The 25535-nt window shown below is 37.4% G+C and overlaps 1 protein-coding gene across 1 annotated transcript in view; it reads left to right on the forward strand.

The window, feature by feature from the left end:
• The window catches only part of LOC128667060 (major histocompatibility complex class I-related gene protein), a 119291-nt gene that overhangs the window by 71496 nt on the left and 22260 nt on the right, over positions 1-25535 (forward strand). Inside the window, exons 3-4 of the mRNA XM_053721944.1 lie at positions 297-581; positions 24455-24727. Of these exons, the coding sequence (XP_053577919.1) occupies positions 297-581; positions 24455-24727 (558 nt within the window). The remainder of the gene's footprint in view (positions 1-296; positions 582-24454; positions 24728-25535) is intronic.

The following is a 25535-nucleotide window of genomic DNA, read 5'->3' on the forward strand; positions in this document are numbered from 1 at the left end:
ACTCCATGGGCGTGAGCACAATGTTATCTATATAGCACACATGAACTAACAACCTCTAGCTGTGAACAACTGTCAAATGCACTGAGATAAGAGGAATTAGCATATGAGCCTACCTAGGTTTAGTTTTCAACAATGAATACCAAGAGAACAAACAAATTTGACTGTAAAAGTGTATTAAAAAGCCTTTTATGAGGAATGTCAATTTGAGTTTTATGACCCTTTAAATATTTAATCATATTAGGCAATCGCTTTATCAATTGCTTACAACCTAATGACCTCTGATATTTTGTTTGCAGACTATCGGGCAATTCACATTTACCAAATAAAGTTTGCCTGTGGAATATATGATGATGGCTCTATTGGTGGATTTGAAGAACATGCTTTTAATGGAAAGGAGTATGTTGTTTTTGATAAAGAGAAATTGATGTATATACCAACAACACCTATAGCTCAGATCATGACAGATAGCTGGAACAGTGATATACAATATTCTATAAGAACAAAATCTTTTATAGAACATGACTGCATACAGTGGTTGAAGATAGCCCTACTTTTTGTAAAGAAGGAGTTGGAGAAAAAAGGTAAGATTCCTATTATGTAATTAACAACTTGTGCACGTTATTAAAGTGGCATTGTTCTTAAAGGGACACTAAACCCAAATATTTTCTTTCATGATTTAAGAAGAGAATACAATTTTAAATAACATTCCAGTTTACTTCTATTATCTAATTTGCTTCATTATTTAGATATCCTTTTTTGAAGCAATAGCAATGCACATGGGTGAGCAATCACACGAGGCATCTATGTGCAGCCACCAATCAGCAGCTACTGAGCATATCTAGATATGCTTTTCAGCAAAGAATATCAAGAAAATTAAGAAAATTAGATGATAGAAGTAAATTGGAAAGTTGTTTACAATTGCATGCTCTTTCTAAATAATGAAAGAAAAAATGTGGGTTTCATATCCCTTTAAATATATGTAGAGTAGGGATGGGCGAATGTGTAAATTTTCGAATTTCGAATGTAGAACGAATGTTATTACCGAAATTCAAATTCTAAATCCGAATGTCGATAAGAACGAATATTCTTAAAAATTCGAAAATCAAATGTAAATTACAGTTTTCGAATGTCACTTTCGAATTCGAATGTTTATAATTATATCGAATGTCCACATTTGAAATTTCGAATTTAACATTCTATTTAACAAATACTATTCAGAAGTTCAATAGTTCATGTGGTAGGGCGGGAATCTAGTAAATTGATACATAATAGATACAAATATATAATTTTGAATGTTTCCATATAGAATATTGCATAATTCGAATATTACATTTAAAGAAAGCATTAGAAATACTATTACAAACATATAAATTCAAATTTTTCGAATTCGAATATAAACTCGAATTTTTCGAATTCGAATATTGCATAATTCGAATATTACATTTAAAGAAAAAGCATTAGAAATAATATTACAATCTAAATTCAAATTTTTCGAATTCGAATACACGTATTGCATAATTTGAATATTACATTTAAAGAAAAAGCATTAGAAATACTATTACAATCTAAATTCGAATTTTTCGAATTCGAATACACGTATTGCATAATTTGAATATTACATTTAAAGAAAAAGCATTACAAATACTATTACAATCTAAATTCGAATTTTTCGAATTAGAATATTTCATAATTCGAATATTACATTTAAAGAAAAAGCATTAGAAATACTATTACAATCTAAATTCAAATTTTTCGAATTTGAATACACGTATTGCATAATTCGAATATTACATTTAAAGAAAAAGCATTAGAAATACTATTACAATCTAAATTTGAATTTTTCAAATTCGAATATTGCATAATTCGAATATTACATTTAAAGAAAAAGCATTAGAAATACTATTACAATCTAAATTCGAATTTTTTGAAAATAATATTTTCGAATGTAATCGTAAAATTCAAAACCGAACATTTGAAAATCGAATGTTAGAATGTTATGTAAACATTCGAAATTCGATTCGAACGAACGAATGTGTTAAAATTCGTGCCGTTTTTCGAATGTTGCGAAACATTCGCCCATCCCTAGTGTAGAGTGTTTATTCTGATTACACTTTAGAAAACATCTAATATATATATACACACACATATATACATATACATATACATATATATATATATAGAACTGTCCAAAGGTAGGAGGGCACTCACAGGATTTATATAGCAATAAACAGTATATCTTTATTTCCAAGTTACTTGTACATTATTTGCAGAAGTCAACGTTTCGACCCATTTATGGGCCTTCTTCAAGACAATAGACAATTTTCATAATGCAGCCGGCATTATTTACAAAGAACTTCCATTTGAGCAGTTTATTGCTATATAAATCCTGTGAGTGCCCTCCTACCTTTGGACATTTCTATACAGTTTTTGAGGATAGCACCCGGGACGTGGTTGCACACATGTGGAAGGAGTGCTGGGCCACCGGCTATATATATGTGGGGGTTGAATTGTGTGGGGGACCTCTATGGGGTATGGGGTGTCCTGCACAAAAGAAGTTAGCGCTGTGAGTTTAATTTAGCTGATATGTGGGTTGGGGATCCTGTACAGGCAGCTGTGTAAGATGAAGGGATGTACCACCATAGAATGGTGGGTGAGCCCCCACAAAAGGAAAATAGAAAAGAAAGAGTCGAAAATAGCGCTATTCAAGGATCTAGTCCCAGGTCCCACTTATAGTTAAATAATATTATTATGTGTATATATATTTTATACTCTATTTGCCCATATATGTTAGACTGGGGATTGTATGTGATATAAGTATCACAAGTAGTTGACTTACGATTATAAATGTCACTAAAGAGTATAAGTTATAGAGATGTATTATTAGTCAGAAACTTATTGTGTATATATATATAGTCACAATGACACATCACATAAAATAATGATAAATTCTAGGTAAAACTTTAAATAGTAAGTCCATCAAAGGCTTATGTTGATAAGACGAAAGAAAAGTTTTTTTCACACTCAAAATATCCGGTAGGTATTGCACTTATAAGAAATGACAAGAAGAAAACAGCGCATCCACGAATCACAGCAGCGTTTATTCAGGTAAATGACACACACAGAAAATTGCACACTTACAAGATGACAGTAATGTATGAGCGGTAATGCCCTCTGGCTAGTTGTCTTTCGCCTGTAGCAAATCTCAGCGGGAACACCTCAGACGCCGACCAGCAGCACCAAGAGACCCACTTCCTGTCACATACGGCAGGTGCCAAAGAGAAACTCAAAAGAGCAGCAGTCCTAAACACTTTGATGGTAGGAGTTAGTTACCCTACGCGTTTCCTCTGCACACGGGCAGACTTCTTCAGGGGTATATGAAAATACAAGCTAACAAACTACCTGTAGTACTGCAATTTATACACACACCTCTGACATACTTCCTCTCAGGAAGGGATTTACCTTTTTACCACATATATCCTAATACACTCGTATCTGACAGATTACTTGGATTATATGGGCACTAGTGGTTAAAAAAGGCTCACACATATATAACTACACTAAAATAGCAACATATCTAAACAAGTATTAAATGCATTTAGCTGTATAAAATAGATATATATAGCTATATTATAATTCATAAAATCATTTGATCCATATAAAAACACCAACATAAATGCAAACAATGTATAAAGCCACAAGAATTAATCAAGATATAAAACTAGCCCAATATTAAATCTATAAAAAAAAAAAAAAAAAAAAAGCAGAGCTGGGGCAAAGGCAGACACACCTGTGGGCGATGCACACATCCGCAGCTCCCAGGCTGTAACACAATCCAGCTGAAAGGGTTGGACTTGTCTCTGTGAGCCTTTTTTCAGTTTCCTGTCTGGTATTGTGCCGGGGAGCGGATGTGTGCATCGCCCCCAGGTGTGTCTGCCTTTGCCCCAGCTCTGCTTCTCTCCCGGTTCTGAGACAGCCAGATATGGGCACAAGGATCGCCAGAGGGAGCAGGCACAGAGCCATTGATTGGGATTAGCTGACTTATTGATTGTGATCTAGGTGATCAATACAGAGGTGATTCGCATCTGAGTTCCACGCTGCACACTCAGCACCAACTTTGATTTGCAAACCAAGTAAGAAATTTGGAGAGATTGCACATGTCTACAATCAATTAGACAGAGGTGGTGAAGGATTATTTACAGGTTGCAGGGAAGTATATTGTGCATACAGTTAAGTATGCTGAAGTTTGTCTGATGCGGGTACATGCTACGCGGTGATTGCAGTGCAGGAGCTTGCTTACCTCTCGCCTCAGATTCTGGATCACAGCAAAGCTGACCAGAAATCTGCTGGAGCTCGGGGAGACAGTCTCTACCAGGATAAAGACCCCATACTCTAAGAGGAGAAGGACACACATACACGGCCCCACAGCTACCATCACACCGGTCTTCTGAAGTTTCCCACTTATAGAGGCGGCAACTTACCTCATATGATTGAGGTTTGTTCTAGTAAGTGCAATACCTACCGGATATTTTGAGTGTGAAAAAAACTTTTCTTTCGTCTTATCAACATAAGCCTTTGATGGACTTACTATTTAAAGTTTTACCTAGAATTTATCATCATTTTATGTGATGTGTCATTGTGACTATATATATATATATATATATATATATATATATATATACACAATAAGTTTCTGACTAATAATACATCTCTATAACTTATACTCTTTAGTGACATTTATAATCGTAAGTCAACTACTTGTGATACTTATATCACATACAATCCCCAGTCTAACATATATGGGCAAATAGAGTATAAAATATATATACACATAATAATATTATTTAACTACAAGTGGGACCTGGGACTAGATCCTTGAATAGCGCTATTTTCGACTCTTCCTTTTCTATATATATATATGGGTGTGTATGTGTATATATATATATATATATATATATATATATATATATATATATATATATATTTCTATGTACACAAACACCACAACACAAGACACCATTTTGTATAATATAACTAAATTCTCATTGATGACTGAACCAAATAAAATCATAGATTATAATATTTTGCAGAGCTGCCAAAGAAATCGTATATTTAGTTTCTCTCCCCCAAGTAGATTGCCCTATTCAAATTAACATTATTTATATATCGCTAGCAGATAAAATTAGTCTTCTAATAGATCAACATCTTGGACTTTTAGCTTTGTCACTAAATAGTTAAAGCGACATGAAACCCAATTTTTTTATTTTATTATTTAGAAATAAAATTCAATTTTAAATAACTTTCTAATTGACTTCTATTATCTAATTTGCTTCATTCTCTTCCTATCCTATGCAGAAAAGCATATCTAGATATGCTAATTGGTGACTGCACATAGATGCCTTGTGTGATTGGCTCACCCATGTGCAGTGCTATTTCTTCAACAATGGATATCTAAAGAATAAAGCAAATTAGATAATAGAAGTAAATTGGAATGCTGTTTAAAATTGTATTCTCTATCTGAATCATGAAAGAAAAATGTTGGGTTTAATGTCCCTTTAAGCTCCCTCTACTACGACTAACTTGGTAGAGTATTTACAGATCTATGTGTGTGACCTCCAGCTCGGCTCCCTCCCTGTTGTTAGCACTAATGTCATCCCCCTATACCTGTAGTACAGCTTTGGAGCGTACCGGCTACCTTTTAAAATGCAAGCAAAATGCGAGCTCTGTGTGCTGAAAGCAGCCAGTAACTCCATGCATGGCCTCCCTTGCTGCTGCACGGCAAGAGCTGGCACTTTAGTACTACCCTAAAGCAAAGTACAAAACTAATATTTGCAATCAAAATAAATAAGGACATCTAAAAAAAGACAGCTATGTAAAAAGCGCTGAGACAAATAAAATAAATAAATTTTGGACATCCAGATTATGCTATGAAGACAATTGTATAAAAATGGCAAATGACCCATGGTCTAAAAATAATAAGACGGCAAACTAATGGGGATAACGCCTCCAGATAAAATCCTGGGAAACAGAAAGTATCCTGGGAAACAGAAAGTTACTAAGTAGTAACGCTGTAGCGGTGCTGTAAAAGTTTCTTACTCCCGATGGAGTGGATCATTTCCCAATGCTTAATGCACTAGATCTTCTTTTTTCGTCCGCTCCAGCGGCTCAGTACTTCCTTCTTGGATCACTCTTAGGGCTAATACTCCAATGTTGCAGACGCGCCACAGAATGTTCCTCATGTTCGTGTTCTGGCTACGTCTGTTAGTCACATGGTCTTAGTTGTCGGCTGACAAACTGCTGTGTTCGCAGCCCCAGTATTTTCATCTGCTGGTACTTGGGGCAGATAGAAGATGGACTTTTGAACTGCTGATTAGGAATTATATCCCAAAGATATGCTCCAGTAATGAGCTAGTAGTGGGCTAATTCTACTTAGTACGTGCCAAATGTAGGCAAAAGTTGGAGAAAAGTCTGCAAAATGTCAGAAATGTCTGGTGAATACATAGCATATAACACAGCTACACTAGTTGGTTGAAAACACAGTAGAACAGTCAACGCGTTTCACCCCTCTCCTGGAGCTTTTTCAAGATGTGTCTAGGTGGCAAACATAATCCTTATAAAGGCCTCATAGGTATCTAATTGGCTCACCAAACTGTTGGCGTAATTGGTGTAATCTTGTATTTGTTAAGGTGGTATATACCTTTTTTATGGCATATATAGTCAATTCTGTTATCTTTGCCATATTTGTGGTCCAACCTTGGGACATATATATAAAAATAAGAAATGACACAAAAAATGGCTGTCAATAAATAGATCTAATAACTTAATTGCATGTTACATATAAAATATATATAAAAAGCTGGGTTAGATGTAAAACCCAAAGAAATGAAAGGAATAGACTACTAGAGGGGGGGATGTTTAATGTGGTATCTGGAGGCTGAATTGATATACAAAATGAAAACTCTACACCCACTAGGATTAAATTCAGAGTTGGATGTTACTCCCTTCAAGTATGAATAAATATCAGAGCATCAGAAACAAAATACCACATTTAACACCCCCCCTCAAGTAGTTTATTCCTTTAATTTCTTTGGGTTTTACTATATATATATATATATATATATATATATATATATATATATATATATATATATATATATATATATATTATGTAACATGCAATTAAGTTATTGGATCTCTTTATTGACAGCCATTTTTTGTATAATTTCCTATTTTTATATATATGTATATATATATATATGTCCCAATGTTGGACCACAAATATGGCAAAGATAACATAATTGACTGTTTCAAATTAGCAGAAAACCAATGGCACTACTTATTATATAGATGTTTGTAAAAAGCTCTTCATAACTTCTGTCTTCATTGAGTTAATTATAAACTCTGTGATACAGAGAAAATGAGTTTGTGGTGCTGTGTATTGAGAAAACGAAGCAAATTTGAGGTGAATTCAGAATTCACCAAGAAAGAATACACATATAGCACTCTTGGGCTTGTAGCAAATAATTGCAGTGCAAAAACTGTCTGTTGTTCACAACAAATAATTAGTTAGTGATCATTGAGGTGAGAGAAAGGAAGATCATAAAATATAACTTTTATTTGTTTATTAATTAAAAAAGGGGGGGGGAAGAACACACAATTAAAAACACACACAATATGGACTCATGCGTGAAATAATCTAGTATATCTATACAATGTATTGCCCTTAATAATTGGAGAATGAATTTAAGACCTCTATAAGAGTCTGCATTGAAGGTGTTATGACTTTCAAGTGTGCTGGTTATAAGGATACACAATTGTGAGCAGAATAACACAGTTTTGTGATACTTGTGTTCACTTTGTTCTTATTATGTGTTATTAACTCATATCATTTGAATTAGCTATCATGGATAAAACAAGTATACTTCCAGAAATGATCTAGTGTTCTGGGTAATTTGACAACCTAGTTGGAATCTGAGTTGTACAAAGTCAGTTTCTATATTAATTTCCACACTTTGGCCTAGATTTAGAGTTTTGTCGGTAACGACCCGCGTAGCTAACGCCGGCTTTTTTCTGGCCGCACCATAAAAATAACTCTGGTATTGAGAGTCCACAAAAAGGCTGCGTTAGGCTCCAAAAAAGGAGCGTAGAGCATTTTTAACGCAGCTTCAACTCTCGATACCAGAGTTGCTTACGCAAGCGGCCAGCCTCAAAAACGTGCTCGTGCACGATTCCCCCATAGGAAACAATGGGGCTGTTTGAGCTGAAAAAAAACCTAACACCTGCAAAAAAGCCGCGTTCAGCTCCTAACGCAGCCCCATTGTTTGCTATGGGGAAACACTTCCTACGTCTGCACCTAACACCCTAACATGTACCCCGAGTCTAAACACCCCTAGCCTTACACTTATTAACCCCTAATCTGCCGCCCCCGCTATCGCTGACCCCTGCATATTATTTTTAACCCCTAATCTGCCGCTCCGTAAACCGCCGCTACTTACATTATCCTTATGTACCCCTAATCTGCTGCCCCTAACACCGCCGACCCCTATATTATATTTATTAACCCCTAATCTGCCCCCCTCAACGTCGCCTCCACCTGCCTACACTTATTAACCCCTAATCTGCCGAGCGGACCTGAGCGCTACTATAATAAAGTTATTAACCCCTAATCCGCATCACTAACCCTATAATAAATAGTATTAACCCCTAATCTGCCCTCCCTAACATCGCCGACACCTAACTTCAAACATTAACCCCTAATCTGCCGACCGGAGCTCACCGTTACTATAATAAATGAATTAACCCCTAAAGCTAAGTCTAACCCTAACACTAACACCCCCCTAAATTAAATATAATTTTAATCTAACGAAATTAATTAACTCTTATTAAATAAATTATTCCTATTTAAAGCTAAATACTTACCTGTAAAATAAATCCTAATATAGCTACAATATAAATTATAATTACATTGTAGCTATTTTAGGATTAATATTTATTTTACAGGCAACTTTGTAATTATTTTAACCAGGTACAATAGCTATTAAATAGTTAAGAACTATTTAATAGTTACCTAGTTAAAATAATAACAAAATTACCTGTAAAATAAATCCTAACCTAAGTTACAATTAAACCTAACACTACACTATCAATAAATTAATTAAATAAAATACCTATAATTATCTACAATTAAACCTACCACTACACTATCAATAAATAAATTAAATACAATACCTACAAATAACTACAATGAAATAAACTATCTAAAGTACAAAAAATAAAAAAGAACTAAGTTACAAAAAATAAAAAAATATTTACAAACATAAGAAAAATATTACAACAATTTTAAACTAATTACACCTACTCTAAGCCCCCTAATAAAATAACAAAGACCCCCAAAATAACAAAATGCCCTACCCTATTCTAAATTACTACATTTCAAAGCTCTTTTACCTTACCAGCCCTGAACAGGGCCCTTTGCGGGGCATGCCCCTAGAAATTCAGCTCTTTTGCCTGTACAAAAAAAAAAAAATATCCCCCCCAACATTACAACCCACCACCCACATACCCCTAATCTAACCCAAACCCCCCTTAAATAAACCTAACACTAAGCCCCTGAAGATCTTCCTACCTTGTCTTCACCCTACCAGGTTCACCGATCCGTCCTGAAGAGCTCCTCCGATGTCCTGATCCAAGCCCAAGCGGGGGGCTGAAGAGGTCCATGATCCAGCTGAAGTCTTCATCCAAGCGGGAGCTGAAGAGGTCCATGATCCGGATGAAGTCTTCTATCAACGGCATCTTCAATCTTCTTTCTTCCGGATCCATCTTGCAGACCTCCGACGCGGAACATCCTCTTCTCCCGACGCCTACTAGCCGAATGACGGTTCCTTTAAGGGACGTCATCCAAGATGGCGTCCCTCGAATTCCAATTGGCTGATAGGATTCTATCAGCCAATCGGAATTAAGGTAGGAATATTGTGATTGGCTGATGGAATCAGCCAATCAGAATCAAGTTCAATCCAATTGGCTGATTCGATCAGCCAATCAGATTGAGCTTGCATTCTATTGGCTGTTCCGATCAGCCAATAGATTGCGAGCTCAATCTGATTGGCTGATTGGATCAGCCAATCGGATTGATCTTGATTCTGATTGGCTGACTCAATCAGCCAATCAGAATATTCCTACCTTAATTCCGATTGGCTGATAGAATCCTATCAGCCAATCGGAATTCGAGGGACGCCATCTTGGATGACGTCATTTAAAGGAACCGTCATTCGTCGTTCAGTCGTCGGCCAGGATGGATGTTCCGCGTCGGAGGTCTTCAGGATGCTGCTGCTCCGCTCCGGATGGATGACGATAGAAGATTCCGCTTGGATGAAGACTTCAATCGGATGGAAGACCTCTTCTGCCCCGCTTGGATGAAGACTTCTACCGGATGGAGGACCTCTTCTTGCTCCGCTTGGATGAAGAATTTGGCTCGGCTGGGTGAAGACGACTCAAGATAGGGAGATCTTCAGGGGCTTAGTGTTAGGTTTATTTAAGGGGGGTTTGGGTTATATTAGGGGTATGTGGGTGGTGGGTTGTAATGTGGGGGGGGGGGGTATTGTATGTTTTTTTTTACAGGCAAAAGAGCTGAACTTCTTGGGGCATGCCCCGCAAAGGGCCCTGTTCAGGGCTGGTAAGGTAAAAGAGCTTTGAACTTTAGTAATTTAGAATAGGGTAGGGCATTTTTTTATTTTGGGGGGCTTTGTTATTTTATTAGGGGCTTAGAGTAGGTGTAATTAGTTTAAAATTGGTGTAATATATTTCTAATGTTTGTAAATATTTTATTATTTTTTGTAACTTAGTTCTTTTTTATTTTTTGTACTTTAGTTAGTTTATTTCATTGTATTTATTTGTAGGAATTGTATTTAATTTATTTATTGATAGTGTAGTGTTAGGTTTAATTGTAGATAATTATAGGTATTTTATTTAATTTATTTATTGATAGTGTAGTGTTAGGTTTAATTGTAACTTAGGTTAGGATTTATTTTACAGGTAAATTTGTAATTATTTTAACTATTTTAGCTATTAAATAGTTCTTAACTATTTAATAGCTATTGTACCTGGTTAAAATAAATACAAAGTTACCTGTAAAATAAATAGTAATCCTAAAATAGCTATAATATCATTATAATTTATATTGTAGCTATATTAGGATTTATTTTACATGTAAGTATTTAGCTTTAAATAGGAATAATTTATTTAAGAAGAGTTAATTAATTTCGTTAGATGTAAATTATATTTAACTTAGGGGGGTGTTAGTGTTAGGGTTACACTTAGCTTTAGGGGTTAATACATTTATTAGAATAGCGGTGAGCTCCAGTCGGCAGATTAGGGGTTAATAATTGTAGTTAGGTGTCGGCGATGTTAGGGAGGGCAGATTAGGGGTTAATACTATTTATTATAGGGTTAGTGAGGCGGATTAGGGGTTAATAACTTTATAATAATAGCGGTGCGGTCCGCTCGGCAGATTAGGGGTTAATAAGTGTAGGCAGGTGGAGGCGACGTTGTGGGGGGCAGATTAGGGGTTAATAAATATAATATAGGGGTCGGCGGTGTTAGGGACAGCAGATTAGGGGTACATAGGGATAATGTAAGTAGCGGCGGTTTACGGAGCGGCAGATTAGGGGTTAAAAATAATATACAGGGGTCAGCAATAGCGGGGGCGGCAGATTAGGGGTTAATAAGTGTAAGGTTAGGGGTGTTTAGACTCGGGGTACATGTTAGAGTGTTAGGTGCAGACGTAGGAAGTGTTTCCCCATAGGAAACAATTGGGCTGCGTTAGGAGCTGAACGCGGCTTTTTTACAGGTGTTAGGTTTTTTTCAGCTCAATCAGCCCCATTGTTTCCTATGGGGGAATCGTGCACGAGCACATTTTTGAGGCTGGCCGCGTCCGTAAGCAACTCTGGTATCGAGAGTTGAAGTTGCGTTAAATATGCTATACGCTCCTTTTTTGGAGCCTAACGCAGCCATTCTGTGGACTCTCAATACCAGAGTTATTTTAAAGGTGCGGCCAGAAAAAAGCCAGCGTTAGATATGCGGGTCCTTACCGACAAAACTCTAAATCTAGCCGTAACTGCATTAACCAGCTCATATGGTCAATACACCTACAGAATGTTATGTATTTGCACAATTAAATTTAAAGGTGTGCAAAACATTTGAGCTTTGTTGCAAACCTATAATAAATTAAAATTAAAAAATATATGCTTCTAATAGCTTGAAACTTATTAGCAGTGACACAACTGTAGCTCCATTAGACATTTACCAACTAGTGCACACCAACATAGCTAAAAACATATATATTGCAATATAATCTGATTACAATACAAACTGACCATCACAAACAGTATGACTATGTAAACTTAAGGTAACAGTGTGTTAACTGTAGCTAGAACAACAACGTTAACCAAAAAACAAGTATTCAACAGTGTTTTTGCAATGTATATATATTAAAATACATATACAAATATTCCCAATATGGTGCAAAACACACAAAAATACACATAATTGTATTGGTTAACAAACATAGTTGCATTAAACTCACAAAGAGCAGAAACTGCAACAATCATAGTCATACTATCTAAAAGGGTATGTAACCAAATTATTATATACATATATCAACGCCCAATATATATAGATACTTTTGAAACTAGCAAAGCAAGTTTAATAATATATCATTATAAATTTAGTGCATCAACAAACAAAACAAGTGTTGACTCTATATTTAAGGATTTATAATTTTTTTTATATATACCTAAAAATATTTGTTATTTGGAAAAAACAACTATATGCAAAATATTATGTATCATATATATATATAATCCTTATTACTTCAACAGTAACATTGACAACCAGCAAACAAAGGCCTAGATTTGGAGTTTGGCGTTAACCATGAAAACCAGCGTTAGAGGCTCCTAACGCTGGTTTTAGGCTAACTCCGGTATTTGGAGTCAATCAAAATAGGGTCTAACGCTCACTTTTCAGCCGCGACTTTTCCATACCGCAGATCCCATTACGTCAATTGCGTATCCTATCTTTTCAATGGGATCTTTCTAACTCCGGTATTTAGAGTCTGGACAAAACTCCAGCCACAGGAAAAAAGTCAGTAGTTAAGAGCTTTCTGGGCTAACGCCGGTTCATAAAGCGCTTAACTACTGTACTCTAAAGTACACTAACACCCATAAACTACCTATGTACCCCTAAACTGAGGCCCCCCCCACATCGCCGCCACTCGATTAAATTTTTTTAACCCCTAATCTGCCGACCGCCACCTACGTTATACTTATGTACCCCTAATCTGCTGCCCCTAACACCGCCGACCCCTGTATTATATTTATTAACCCCTAATCTGCCCCCCACAACGTCGCCGCCAGCTACCTACAATAATTAACCCCTAATCTGCCGACCGCAAAGTGCCGCCACCTACATTATAGCTATGTACCCCTAATCTGCTGCCCCTAACACCGCCGACCCTTATATTATATTTATTAACCCCAAATCTGCCCCCCACAACGTCGCCTCCACCTGCCTACACTTATTAACCCCTAATCTGCCGAGCGGACCGCACCGCTACTATAATAAAGTTATTAACCCCTAATCCGCCTCACTAACCCTATAATAAATAGTATTAACCCCTAATCTGCCCTCCCTAACATCGCCAACACCTAACTTCAATAATTAACCCCTAATCTGCCGACCGGAGCTCGCCGCTATTCTAATAAATGTATTAACCCCTAAAGCTAAGTCTAACCCTAACACTAACACCCCCCTAAGTTAAATATAATTTTAATCTAACGAAATTAATTAACTCTTATTAAATAAATTATTCCTATTTAAAGCTAAATACTTACCTGTAAAATAAACCCTAATATAGCTACAATATAACGAATAATTACATTGTAGCTATTTTAGGATTAATATTTATTTTACAGGCAACTTTGTAATTATTTTAACCAGGTACAATAGCTATTTAATAGTTAAGAACTATTTAATAGCTAAAATAGTTAAAATAATTACAAATTTACCTGTAAAATAAATCCTAACCTAAGTTACAATTAAACCTAACACTACACTATCAATAAATTAATTAAATAAAATACCTATAATTATCTACAATTAAACCTACCACTACACTATCAATAAATAAATTAAATACAATACCTACAAATAACTACAATGAAATAAACTATCTAAAGTACAAAAAATAAAAAAGAACTAAGTTACAAAAAATAAAAAAATATTTACAAACATAAGAAAAATATTACAACAATTTTAAACTAATTACACCTACTCTAAGCCCCCTAATAAAATAACAAAGACCCCCAAAATAACAAAATTCCCTATCCTTTTCTAAATTACTACATTTCAAAGCTCTTTTACCTTACCAGCCCTGAACAGGGCCCTTTGCGGGGCATGCCCCAAGAAATTCAGCTCTTTTGCCTGTAAAAAAAAACATACATTACCCCCCCCCAACATTACAACCCACCCCCCACATACCCCTAATCTAACCCAAACCCCCCTTAAATAAACCTAACACTAAGCCCCTGAAGATCTTCCTACCTTGTCTTCACCCTACCAGGTTCACCGATCTGTCCTGAAGAGCTCCTCCGATGTCCTGATCCAAGCCCAAGTCCGGCTGAAGTCTTCATCCAAGCGGGAGCTGAAGAGGTCCATGATCCGGATGAAATCTTCATCCAAGCGGGAGCTGAAGAGGTCCATGATCCGGATGAAGTCTTCTATCAACGGCATCTTCAATCTTCTTTCTTCCGGATCCATCTTGCAGACCTCCGACGCGGAACATCCTCTTCTACCGACGCCTACTAGCCAAATGACGGTTCCTTTAAGGGACGTCATCCAAGATGGCATCCCTCGAATTCCGATTGGCTGATAGGATTCTATCAGCCAATCGGAATTAAGGTAGGAATATTCTGATTGGCTGATGGAATCAGCCAATCAGAATCAAGATCAATCCGATTGGCTGATCCAATCAGCCAATCAGATTGAGCTCGCATTCTATTGGCTGATCGGAACAGCCAATAGAATGCAAGCTCAATCTGATTGGCTGATCGAATCAGCCAATCGGATTGAACTTGATTCTGATTGGCTGATTCCATCAGCCAATCAGAATATTCCTACCTTAATTCCGATTGGCTGATAGAATCCTATCAGCCAATCGAAATTCGAGGGACACCATCTTGGATGACGTCCCTTAAAGGAACCGTCATTCGGCTAGTAGGCGTCGGGAGAAGAGGATGTTCTGCGTCGGAGGTCTGCAAGATGGATCCGGAAGAAAGAAGATTGAAGATGCCGTTGATAGAAGACTTCATACGGATCATGGACCTCTTCAGCTCCCACTTGGATGAAGACTTCATCCGGATCATGGACCTCTTCAGCTCCCGCTTGGATGAAGACTTCATCCGGATCATGGACCTCTTCAGCTCTCGCTTGGATGAAGACTTCAGCCGGATCATGGACCTCTTCAGCCCCCCGCTTGGGCTTGGATCAGGACATCGGAGGAGCTCTTCAGGACGGATCAGTGAACCTGGTAGGGTGAAGACAAGGTAGGAAGATCTTCAGGGGCTTAGTGTTAGGTTTATTTAAGGGGGGTTTGGGTTAGATTAGGGGTATGTGGGTGGTGGGTTGTAATGTTGGGGGAAGGGGTATTGTAAGGTTTTTTTACAGGCAAAAGAGCTGAATTTCTTGGGGCATGCCCCGCAAAGGGCCCTGTTCAGGGCTGGTAAGGTAAAAGAGCTTTGAAATGTAGTAATTTAGAATAGGGTAGGGCTTTTTTTTATTTTGGGGGTCTTTGTTATTTTATTAGGGGGCTTAGAGTAGGTGTAATAAGTTTAAAATTGTTGTAATATTTTTCTTATGTTTGTAAATATTTTTTTATTTTTTGTAACTTAGTTCTTTTTTATTTTTTGTACTTTAGATAGTTTATTTCATTGTAGTTATTTGTAGGTATTGTATTTAATTTATTTATTGATAGTGTAGTGGTAGGTTTAATTGTAGATAATTATAGGTATTTTATTTAATTAATTTATTGATAGTGTAGTGTTAGGTTTAATTGTAACTTAGGTTAGGATTTATTTTACAGGTAATTTTGTTATTATTTTAACTAGGTAACTATTAAATAGTTCTTAACTATTTAATAGCTATTGTACCTGGTTAAAATAATTACAAAGTTGCCTGTAAAATAAATATTAATCCTAAAATAGCTACAATGTAATTATAATTTATATTGTAGCTATATTAGGATTTATTTTACAGGTAAGTATTTAGCTTTAAATAGGAATAATTTATTTAATAAGAGTTAATTAATTTTGTTAGATTAAAATTATATTTAATATAGGGGGTGTTAGTGTTAGGGTTAGACTTAGCTTTAGGGGTTAATACATTTATTATAGTAGCGGTGAGCTCCGGTCGGCAGATTAGGGGTTAATGTTGAAGTTAGGTGTGGGCGATGTTAGGGAGGGCAGATTAGGGGTTAATACTATTTATTATAGGGTTAGTGATGCGGATTAGGGGTTAATAACTTTATTATAGTAGCGCTCAGGTCCGCTCGGCAGATTAGGGGTTAATAAGTGTAGGCAGGTGGAGGCGACGTTGAGGGGGGCAGATTAGGGGTTAATAAATATAATATAGGGGTCGGCGGTGTTAGGGGCAGCAGATTAGGGGTACATAAGGATAATGTAAGTAGCGGCGGTTTACAGAGCGGCAGATTAGGGGCTAAAAATAATATTCAGGGGTAAGCGATAGCGGGGGCGGCAGATTAGGGGTTAATAAGTGTAAGGCTAGGGGTGTTTAGACTCGGGGTTCATGTTAGGGTGTTAGGTGCAGACGTAGGAAGTGTTTCCCCATAGCAAACAATGGGGCTGCGTTAGGAGCTGAACGCGGCTTTTTTGCAGGTGTTAGTTTTTTTTTCAGCTCAAACAGCCCCATTGTTTCCTATGGGGGAATCGTGCACAATCACGTTTTTGAGGCTGGCCGCTTGCGTAAGCAACTCTGGTATCGAGAGTTGAAGCTGCGTTAAAAATGCTCTACGCTCCTTTTTTGGAGCCTAACACAGCCTTTTTGTGGACTCTCAATACCAGAGTTATTTTTATGGTGCGGCCAGAAAAAAGCCGGCGTTAGCTACGCGGGTCGTTACCGACAAAACTCTAAATCTAGGCCAAAGTGTGGAAATTAATATAGAAACTGACTTTGTACAACTCAGATTCCAACTAGGTTGTCAAATTACCCAGAACACTAGATCATTTCTGGAAGTATACTTGTTTTATCCATGATAGCTAATTCAAATGATATGAGTTAATAACACATAATAAGAACAAAGTGAACACAAGTATCACAAAACTGTGTTATTCTGCTCACAATTGTGTATCCTTATAACCAGCACACTTGAAAGTCATAACACCTTCAATGCAGACTCTTATAGAGGTCTTAAATTCATTCTCCAATTATTAAGGGCAATACATTGTATAGATATACTAGATTATTTCACGCATGAGTCCATATTGTGTGTGTTTTTAATTGTGTGTTCTTTCCCCCCCCTTTTTTAATTAATAAACAAATAAAAGTTAAATTTAATGATCTTCCTTTCTCTCACCTCAATGATCACTAATTATTTGTTGTGAACAACAGACAGTTTTTTCGCTGCAATTATTTGCTACAAGCCCAAGAGTGCTATATGTGTATTCTTTCTTGGTGAATTCTGAATTCACTTTAAATTTGCTTCAACATAATTGACTGTATGTGCCATAAAAAAGGTATATACCACCTTAACAAATACAAGATTATACCAAGTACGTCCACAGTGTGGTGAGACAATTAGATACCTATGAGGCCTTTATAAGGATTATTTTTGCCACCTAGACACATCTTGAAAAATCCCCAAGGAGAGGTGAAACTCGTTGACGATTCTACTGTGTTTTCAACCAACTGGTGTAGCTGTGTTATATGCTATGTATTCACCGGACATTTCTGACATTTTGCAGAACTTTCACCAACTTTTGCCTACTTTGGCTCATACTAAGAAGAATTAGCCCACTACTAGCTCATTGCTGGAGCATATATTTAGGATATAATTCCTGATCAGCAGTTCGATAGACCATCTTCTATCTGGCCCAAGTACCAGCGGACGAAAATACTGGGGCCGTAAATTCTGCTGTTTGTCAGATGACAATTAAGACCACGTGACTAACAGAAGTAGCCAAAATGCGGAAGTGAGGAACGTTATGTGGCGCATCTGCAACATTGAAGCATTAGCCCCAAGAGCGATCCAAGAAGGAAGTCCTTAGCCGCTGGAGTGGACGAAAAAAGATCTAGTGAATTAAGCATTGGGAGTTGATCCACTCCATCCGGAGCAAGAAACTTTTACTGCACCGCTACAGCGTTACAACTCTAGGATACTTTATGTTTCCCAGGATATTATCTGGAGACGTTATCCCCATTAGTTTGCCGTCTTATTATTTTTTTTAGACCCTGGGTCATTTGCCGTTTTTATACAATCTTCTTCATAGCATAATCTGGACGTGCAGAATTGTATTTATTTTATTTGTCTCAGCGCTGAGTCTTTTTACATAGCTGTCTTTTTTTAGCTGTCCTTATTTATATTGATTGTAAATATTAGTCTTTGATTCTTTATTAATATTAAGCATTACTGATCCTATTTATATGTTCAGTATTGTAACTATAAGTTACACATTATTAAGATCATATTTCATGTGCAGTATTGCGACTATAAGTAAGACACTTTATTTGGATCCTATTACATGTGCAGTATTGTGACTATAAGCAATACACATCAGACCATTATCTTATTGTAACTATCAGTCTATGATATTTATTCTATCGTGACCATTATTTTATTGTGGCTATCCGTCCATTATATCTATTCCTTTTTAGCATCTCTGTACTTATTATATGTGTAGTGTTTGCAGTATTAGCTTGTATGTATTAAACTTGTTACTATTGTAATCTGCTTGTTCGAGCTCATCCTTAGTTGCATTTTGATACACTCTATATAAAGTGCATTCACCCTTTCGTGCCACTGTCATATAAACTGTCATAGACACTTTGATATTATTCTTCTCCTTTATCACTAGCTTCTAGGGCCAGTACTCTATCCTTCTCCCCCTTGCTGCTGCACTGTGCTGTTTGCTATGTCCCCAGACACCAGCCGGTTGGCCCAATGGGAAATATCCTGGCAGGCCGGTCCGGCCTTGGCAATAAAAATTATTCCTTTTGCACGTTACACATGTACATTGTCTAATTTGTGCATTTAATTCACAACCAAATAAATAAATAACAGCCTATTCAAAAAATAATAATAAAGAAAGAATGTATTAATAAAAAGTTTGAATACATTTGTTTATTATTATTCTTTTAATGCAAAAAGACCAACTCGATAAACTAATACACAGCCCTACTGTTATGCTTGTGGGATATTCCACTATCAGACCAAGTATTCTTGTTATCCTGGCGTCAAGCTGGAATGATAGGGAATATCCCAGAGAAGAGAAAGTTCGCAAAATGAGGTAAGCGGTACTCACAATAGGCAGGGTAGTTTTTGACGGCAACAGATAGGGAATCAGCAGGTAGGCAGCTCAAAAGTAAACCACTTGAGGGACTGGAGACAAACAGGATAGCCTTTGAAGGCAACAGGTAAAGAAACCAGCAGTAAGGCAGTTCAAGGGAAAACCACTAGAATGGTCAGGCAGGCAATAGTAAGGTAATCCAAAAGGTTTAAGGGATAAACAGGCAGAGTGGTCAGACAGGCAATGTTCAGCAACTGTATGGCAATCCAGTATTTAGGTAAAGAAACCAACGGTAAGGCAGTTCAAGGGTAAACCACTTGAGGGACTGGAGAAAAACAGGATAGCCGTTGAAGGCAACAGGTAAAGAAACCAGCGGTAAGGCAGTTCAAGGGAAAACCACTAGAATGGTCAGGCAGGCAACAGTAAGGTAGTCCAAAAGGTTTAAGGGATAAACAGGCAGAGTGGTCAGACAGGCAATGTTCAGCAACTGTATGGCAATCCAGTATTTAGGGGTTAAGCAAGCAGAATAGTCAGACAGGCAGAGTTCATTAACAGTGAGGCAATCCAGTAGTTTAGGGTTTAAGCAAACAGAGTAGTCAGACAGGGAAAGATTGTTAACAATGAGGCAATCCAGTATATAGTAATAGCAATCACACCCAGTAGCACACAAAGTAACACCTATACTTGGGCAGTGATAGGCAGAAAGTGAGCAACTTACATAGGCGCAGGATTCGTGCCACAAGAGATTCTGACTGGCTTCAGAGTGAGAGGAGCGCGCAGCGATGATGTCACCACCGCACGCAACAGGAAAGCTCAGGAGCAGCAAAGAACCAAGGATCTAGCTGCTGATTGGTGGCTGCAAATATTTACCGATTATCATTGACTCACCCATGTGTTCCGTTAGAAACCAGTAGTGCATTGCTGCTCCTTCAACAAATGATACCAAGAGAATGAAGAACATTTAATAACAGAAGTAAACTGGAAAGTTGTGTAAAATTGTATGTTCTACCTAAATCATGAAAGAAAAAATTTGGGATTCATGTCCCTTTAAATATGGTGGTTGTATCTGTCCCTTTAACCTTCCTACTGGAGACTGAAGAAAAGTCTTGAGACTGTCACTGTAGCAGTTTCTGGTACAGCACAAATTGTTTAGCAGCGGAAAGTTCAGATATATGTGTTCCAATTAGTTGCTCTGCTTCACATATTTTTTTTTATTTTAGATGAGTTTTTTTGTTTGTTTTATTATTTTGTTTTTAAACTTAAATGAAAGTGCTCTGTAGGAAAGGCAGGGACATGCTATAAATCAGTCTAAAAACTGGTCACTTTACCCTAAACAGATTTACTCCCTTTCTCAAGTCTGAAGCAATACTTATCAATAAGACAGAATTTAACACCTAAAACACTTAAAATAAGATGTAGTTAGGGGAGGGGGTGAGAGGGGAGTCCTAAATAATAGAATGACCAGTGAGTCTGCTGTTTATGACACCCCTCTCACGCCCTACTCTTCTTCAACTATGTCCTGCTCTAAAGGGACATTATACACCATATAGCTACATGTAATAGACACTGCTATAAAGAAGAATATGCACAAATGCTGATCTAAAAATCCAGTATAAAATATTTCTAAAACTTACTTATAGACTCTCAGTTTAGCACTGTTGATGAGGTTAGGGCTGAGAAATCAGGGAGAGCAGACCCCCCCCCCTCATATGAAAGGACCCATTACACAAGCAGGAGCAAGCAGGAATCTGTAGACTTGGGTCTACATCTAAAACCTTGGGGCTTGGTTAGAAGTCTGGAAATCAGCACATTGTTATTTAAAAATAAGCAAAACTATACAGGGAGTGCAGAATTATTAGGCAAATGGGTATTTTGACCACATCATCCTCTTTATGCATGTTGTCTTACTCCAAGCTGTATAGGCTCGAAAGCCTACTACCAATTAAGCATATTAGGTGATGTGCATCTCTGTAATGAGAAGGGGTGTGGTCTAATGACATCAACACCCTATATCAGGTGTGCATAATTATTAGGCAACTTCCTTTCCTTTGGCAAAATGGGTCAAAAGAAGGACTTGACAGGCTCAGAAAAGTCAAAAATAGTGAGATATCTTGCAGAGGGATGCAGCACTCTTAAAATTTCAAAGCTTCTGAAGCGTGATCATCGAACAATCAAGCGTTTCATTCAAAATAGTCAACAGGGTCGCAAGAAGCGTGTGGAAAAACCAAGGCACAAAATAACTGCCCATGAACTGAGAAAAGTCAAGCGTGCAGCTGCCAAGATGCCACTTGCCACCAGTTTGGCCATATTTCAGAGCTGCAACATCACTGGAGTGCCCAAAAGCACAAGGTGTGCAATACTCAGAGACATGGCCAAGGTAAGAAAGACTGAAAGATGACCACCACTGAACAAGACACACAAGCTGAAATGTCAAGACTGGGCCAAGAAATATCTCAAGACTGATTTTTCTAAGGTTTTATGGACTGATGAAATGAGAGTGAGTCTTGATGGGCCAGATGGATGGGCCCGTGGCTGGATTGGTAAAGGGCAGAGAGCTCCAGTCCGACTCAGACGCCAGCAAGGTGGAGGTGGATTACTGGTTTGGGCTGGTATCATCAAAGATGAGCTTGTGGGGCCTTTTCGGGTTGAGGATGGAGTCAAGCTCAACTCCCAGTCCTACTGCCAGTTTCTGGAAGACACCTTCTTCAAGCAGTGGTACAGGAAGAAGTCTGCATCCTTCAAGAAAAACATGATTTTCATGCAGGACAATGCTCCATCACACGCGTCCAAGTACTCCACAGCGTGGCTGGCAAGAAAGGGTATAAAAGAAGAAAATCTAATGACATGGCCTCCTTGTTCACCTGATCTGAACCCCATTGAGAACCTGTGGTCCATCATCAAATGTGAGATTTACAAGGAGGGAAAACAGTACACCTCTCTGAACAGTGTCTGGGAGGCTGTGGTTGCTGCTGCACGCAATGTTGATGGTGAACAGATCAAAACACTGACAGAATCCATGGATGGCAGGCTTTTGAGTGTCCTTGCAAAGAAAGGTGGCTATATTGGTCACTGATTTGTTTTTGTTTTGTTTTTGAATGTCAGAAATGTATATTTGTGAATGTTGAGATGTTATATTGGTTTCACTGGTAAAAATAAATAATTGAAATGGGTATATATTTGTTTTTTGTTAAGTTGCCTAATAATTATGCACAGTAATAGTCACCTGCACACACAGATATCCCCCTAAAATAGCTATAACTAAAAACAAACTAAAAACTACTTCCAAAACTATTCAGCTTTGATATTAATGATTTTTTTGGGTTCATTGAGAACATGGTTGTTGTTCAATAATAAAATTAATCCTCAAAAATACAACTTGCCTAATAATTCTGCACTCCCTGTACATTGTTACAATAGCACTCTAGGCTTTTTAAATGGATCATCTTCAAAACATTTATGCATTGAAAAATCTAGTGTACAATGTCCCTTTACATGCTAAATTCTGTCTTATTGATTAGTATTGCTTCACACTTGAGAAAAGGAGTAAAACTCCAGAATCAGCAGCTAGATCCTTGGTTCTTTGCTGCTCCTGAGCTTTCCTAGATAAACCTTACAGCAAAGGATAAATTAAAGCAAATTAAATAAGTAAATTGGAAAGTTTTTTTTTAAAATTGTATGTTCTGTCTAAATCACTAATGTCCCTTTAATGGTGACCATCTGCATCCAAGGGGGCTAAAAGAAAGGGGGATGTATAAAGATTTTTACATGAAGGGTCATATGACTCTCAAGTCAAAACGGGGGGGGGGGGGGATTGGGGCTCCATTATTGCCATTTTTACACCAATTACCTGCAACTTATTAAGGCATGTGACCCCTCAATTTACATATGACATATCTGAGTGCAGTTCTCAGGTGAGTGTACATTTAAGATATTTCTGAGGTTTATACATAAATTTAATTTTAAGATCATCTTGTTTTCTGTCTAGATTAACCATTCGTTTTATGTTAACGTTTAATAAGGTTCAAATGATTTATAGGTACAGTTATCCCAAACCGTCTATAATTACATTTTTATATCACATCATCTACTGAAACAAAATCTTTAGTAAATGGAGACATATTTTGACAATATTTAATTTTAAATCCAACATATTCTAAAATATAGTTCAGGGGGGCGTAGTTATAATGCACATTGGCCCCCATTTATGAAAGTACAGACGTACAATGTCGCCGGACAGGTAAACTGTCAATCTGAGTTCAATGCATCCAATGCAGCTTCTTCTGCCTTAATGAATGAATTAAAGGGATATAGTTTTGTGTCACTTTAAATATTAATAACGATATGCCAAAAGATGCTTGCATCAAGAAGGCATTTGAAACATAAAACTATGAAATGAATGCTGTGTAACGATGTAGACATGAGAAAAGGTAAACAAAGTACAGCAGTTATGAAGCAGCGCTCACAAAGACCATTGCTCCATAAACTGTCCGCCTGCTCTGAGCAGGCGGACAGACATTGCCGGAAATCAACCGGATCGAGTACGATCGAGTTGATTGACAGCCCCCTGCTGGCGGCCCATTGGCCGCGAGTCTGCAGGGGGCGGCCTTGCATCAGCAGCTCTTGTAAACTGCTGGTGTAATGCTGAATACGGCGAGCGCATCAGGTCGGATCAGGTCCGCCAGACTTTCTTAAATAGGGGCCATAGCGGCAACCAAAAAAATAGTAACAAAACTAGGATGACACTCAGCACTCACCATTTTATTGTCCAGAAATACAGCTGCCTTGTACCATCACTAGATGATACTAAATCATGGATAAGTTGTATGTTAATGATATTTGACAGTTTGCAAACACTAACACATTTTTCTTTTTTTTTTTTTCATTAGTTCCCCCAAAGGTTAAGGTCTCTGATCTCCAGTCAGACAAGATCACCAAGCTACATTGCTTTGTGTATGGGTTTTACCCCCAAGCTGTGGATGCAAAATGGATGAGGAATGACATTGATGATGTCTACTCAGAAGAAGCTAAGCAGGTCTTCCCAAACCCTGATGGGACATTTCAAATTAGAGTCACTGTGGAGGTAACACCCATGTATGGGGAGAGTTATTCCTGTCATGTGGATCACAGCAGCCTGAACGATACTATGATAATTTCTTGGGGTAAGTTTTTTTAAAAATCACCAAGATAAGAGTGGTAGCTCAAGTGATGAAAGATCTAAAAAAATGGAAGAGTTATTATAGTTTGTCATCTACTGTCTTATACCCCCTCACCTCACATTTGTAAAAATGTGGTATAATTTGTTCCACTTCGGTAGAAAAAAATGTTAAATTATTTTTTGTTTAGCTGCTGATGCTATAGCTCTATCCTTTAGTAAACTACATAATTGCTTTCCTCGGGGGTCTATAACAATTTTTGGAGCTGATCAAAATCTATCAGCTATCGCTAACAAAAATGTTTATTCGTAGCAGATGAATTGGTAGCTGAGTTTCTCGAGCAATCACGCAGGCTAAAGAAAGGTCAGATGATCTGAGGTCAAGAAAGAAAGTGAGGAATACATTCAATGAAAAACATGTAATACAAAATCACAACATTTGTAGATGTTGGTGTCCTAAAGTGAGTTTTCCTGCAGATGCCTCTAGTTGTACATGACGTATCACATAGTCTTAACATTTACATATCTATATGTCCCTATACATATGTAAACGTATAGCCTGTTGACTATATTTTACCTCTCCAATAGGTATGAATGGAGCTTCAATTTTCCAATACTACATATCGGCTAGATTGCAAGTTTTGCGTTATAGGTGAAAAAGTCTCATAACGCTGCTTTTTCACTACCGCTGCTATTACGAGTCTTGTACCGCACACTTTTTTGGCCGTCACGCAACGTAACTACCGCAGCTTTCCAAACGTCCTTTTTCAATGGGACTTCCATAGTGCCGGTATTACAAGTTTGCCTGTCCAGCT

The sequence above is a fragment of the Bombina bombina genome, chromosome 7, assembly GCF_027579735.1.
Source record: "Bombina bombina isolate aBomBom1 chromosome 7, aBomBom1.pri, whole genome shotgun sequence".
In the NCBI taxonomy this organism is placed as follows: domain Eukaryota; kingdom Metazoa; phylum Chordata; class Amphibia; order Anura; family Bombinatoridae; genus Bombina; species Bombina bombina.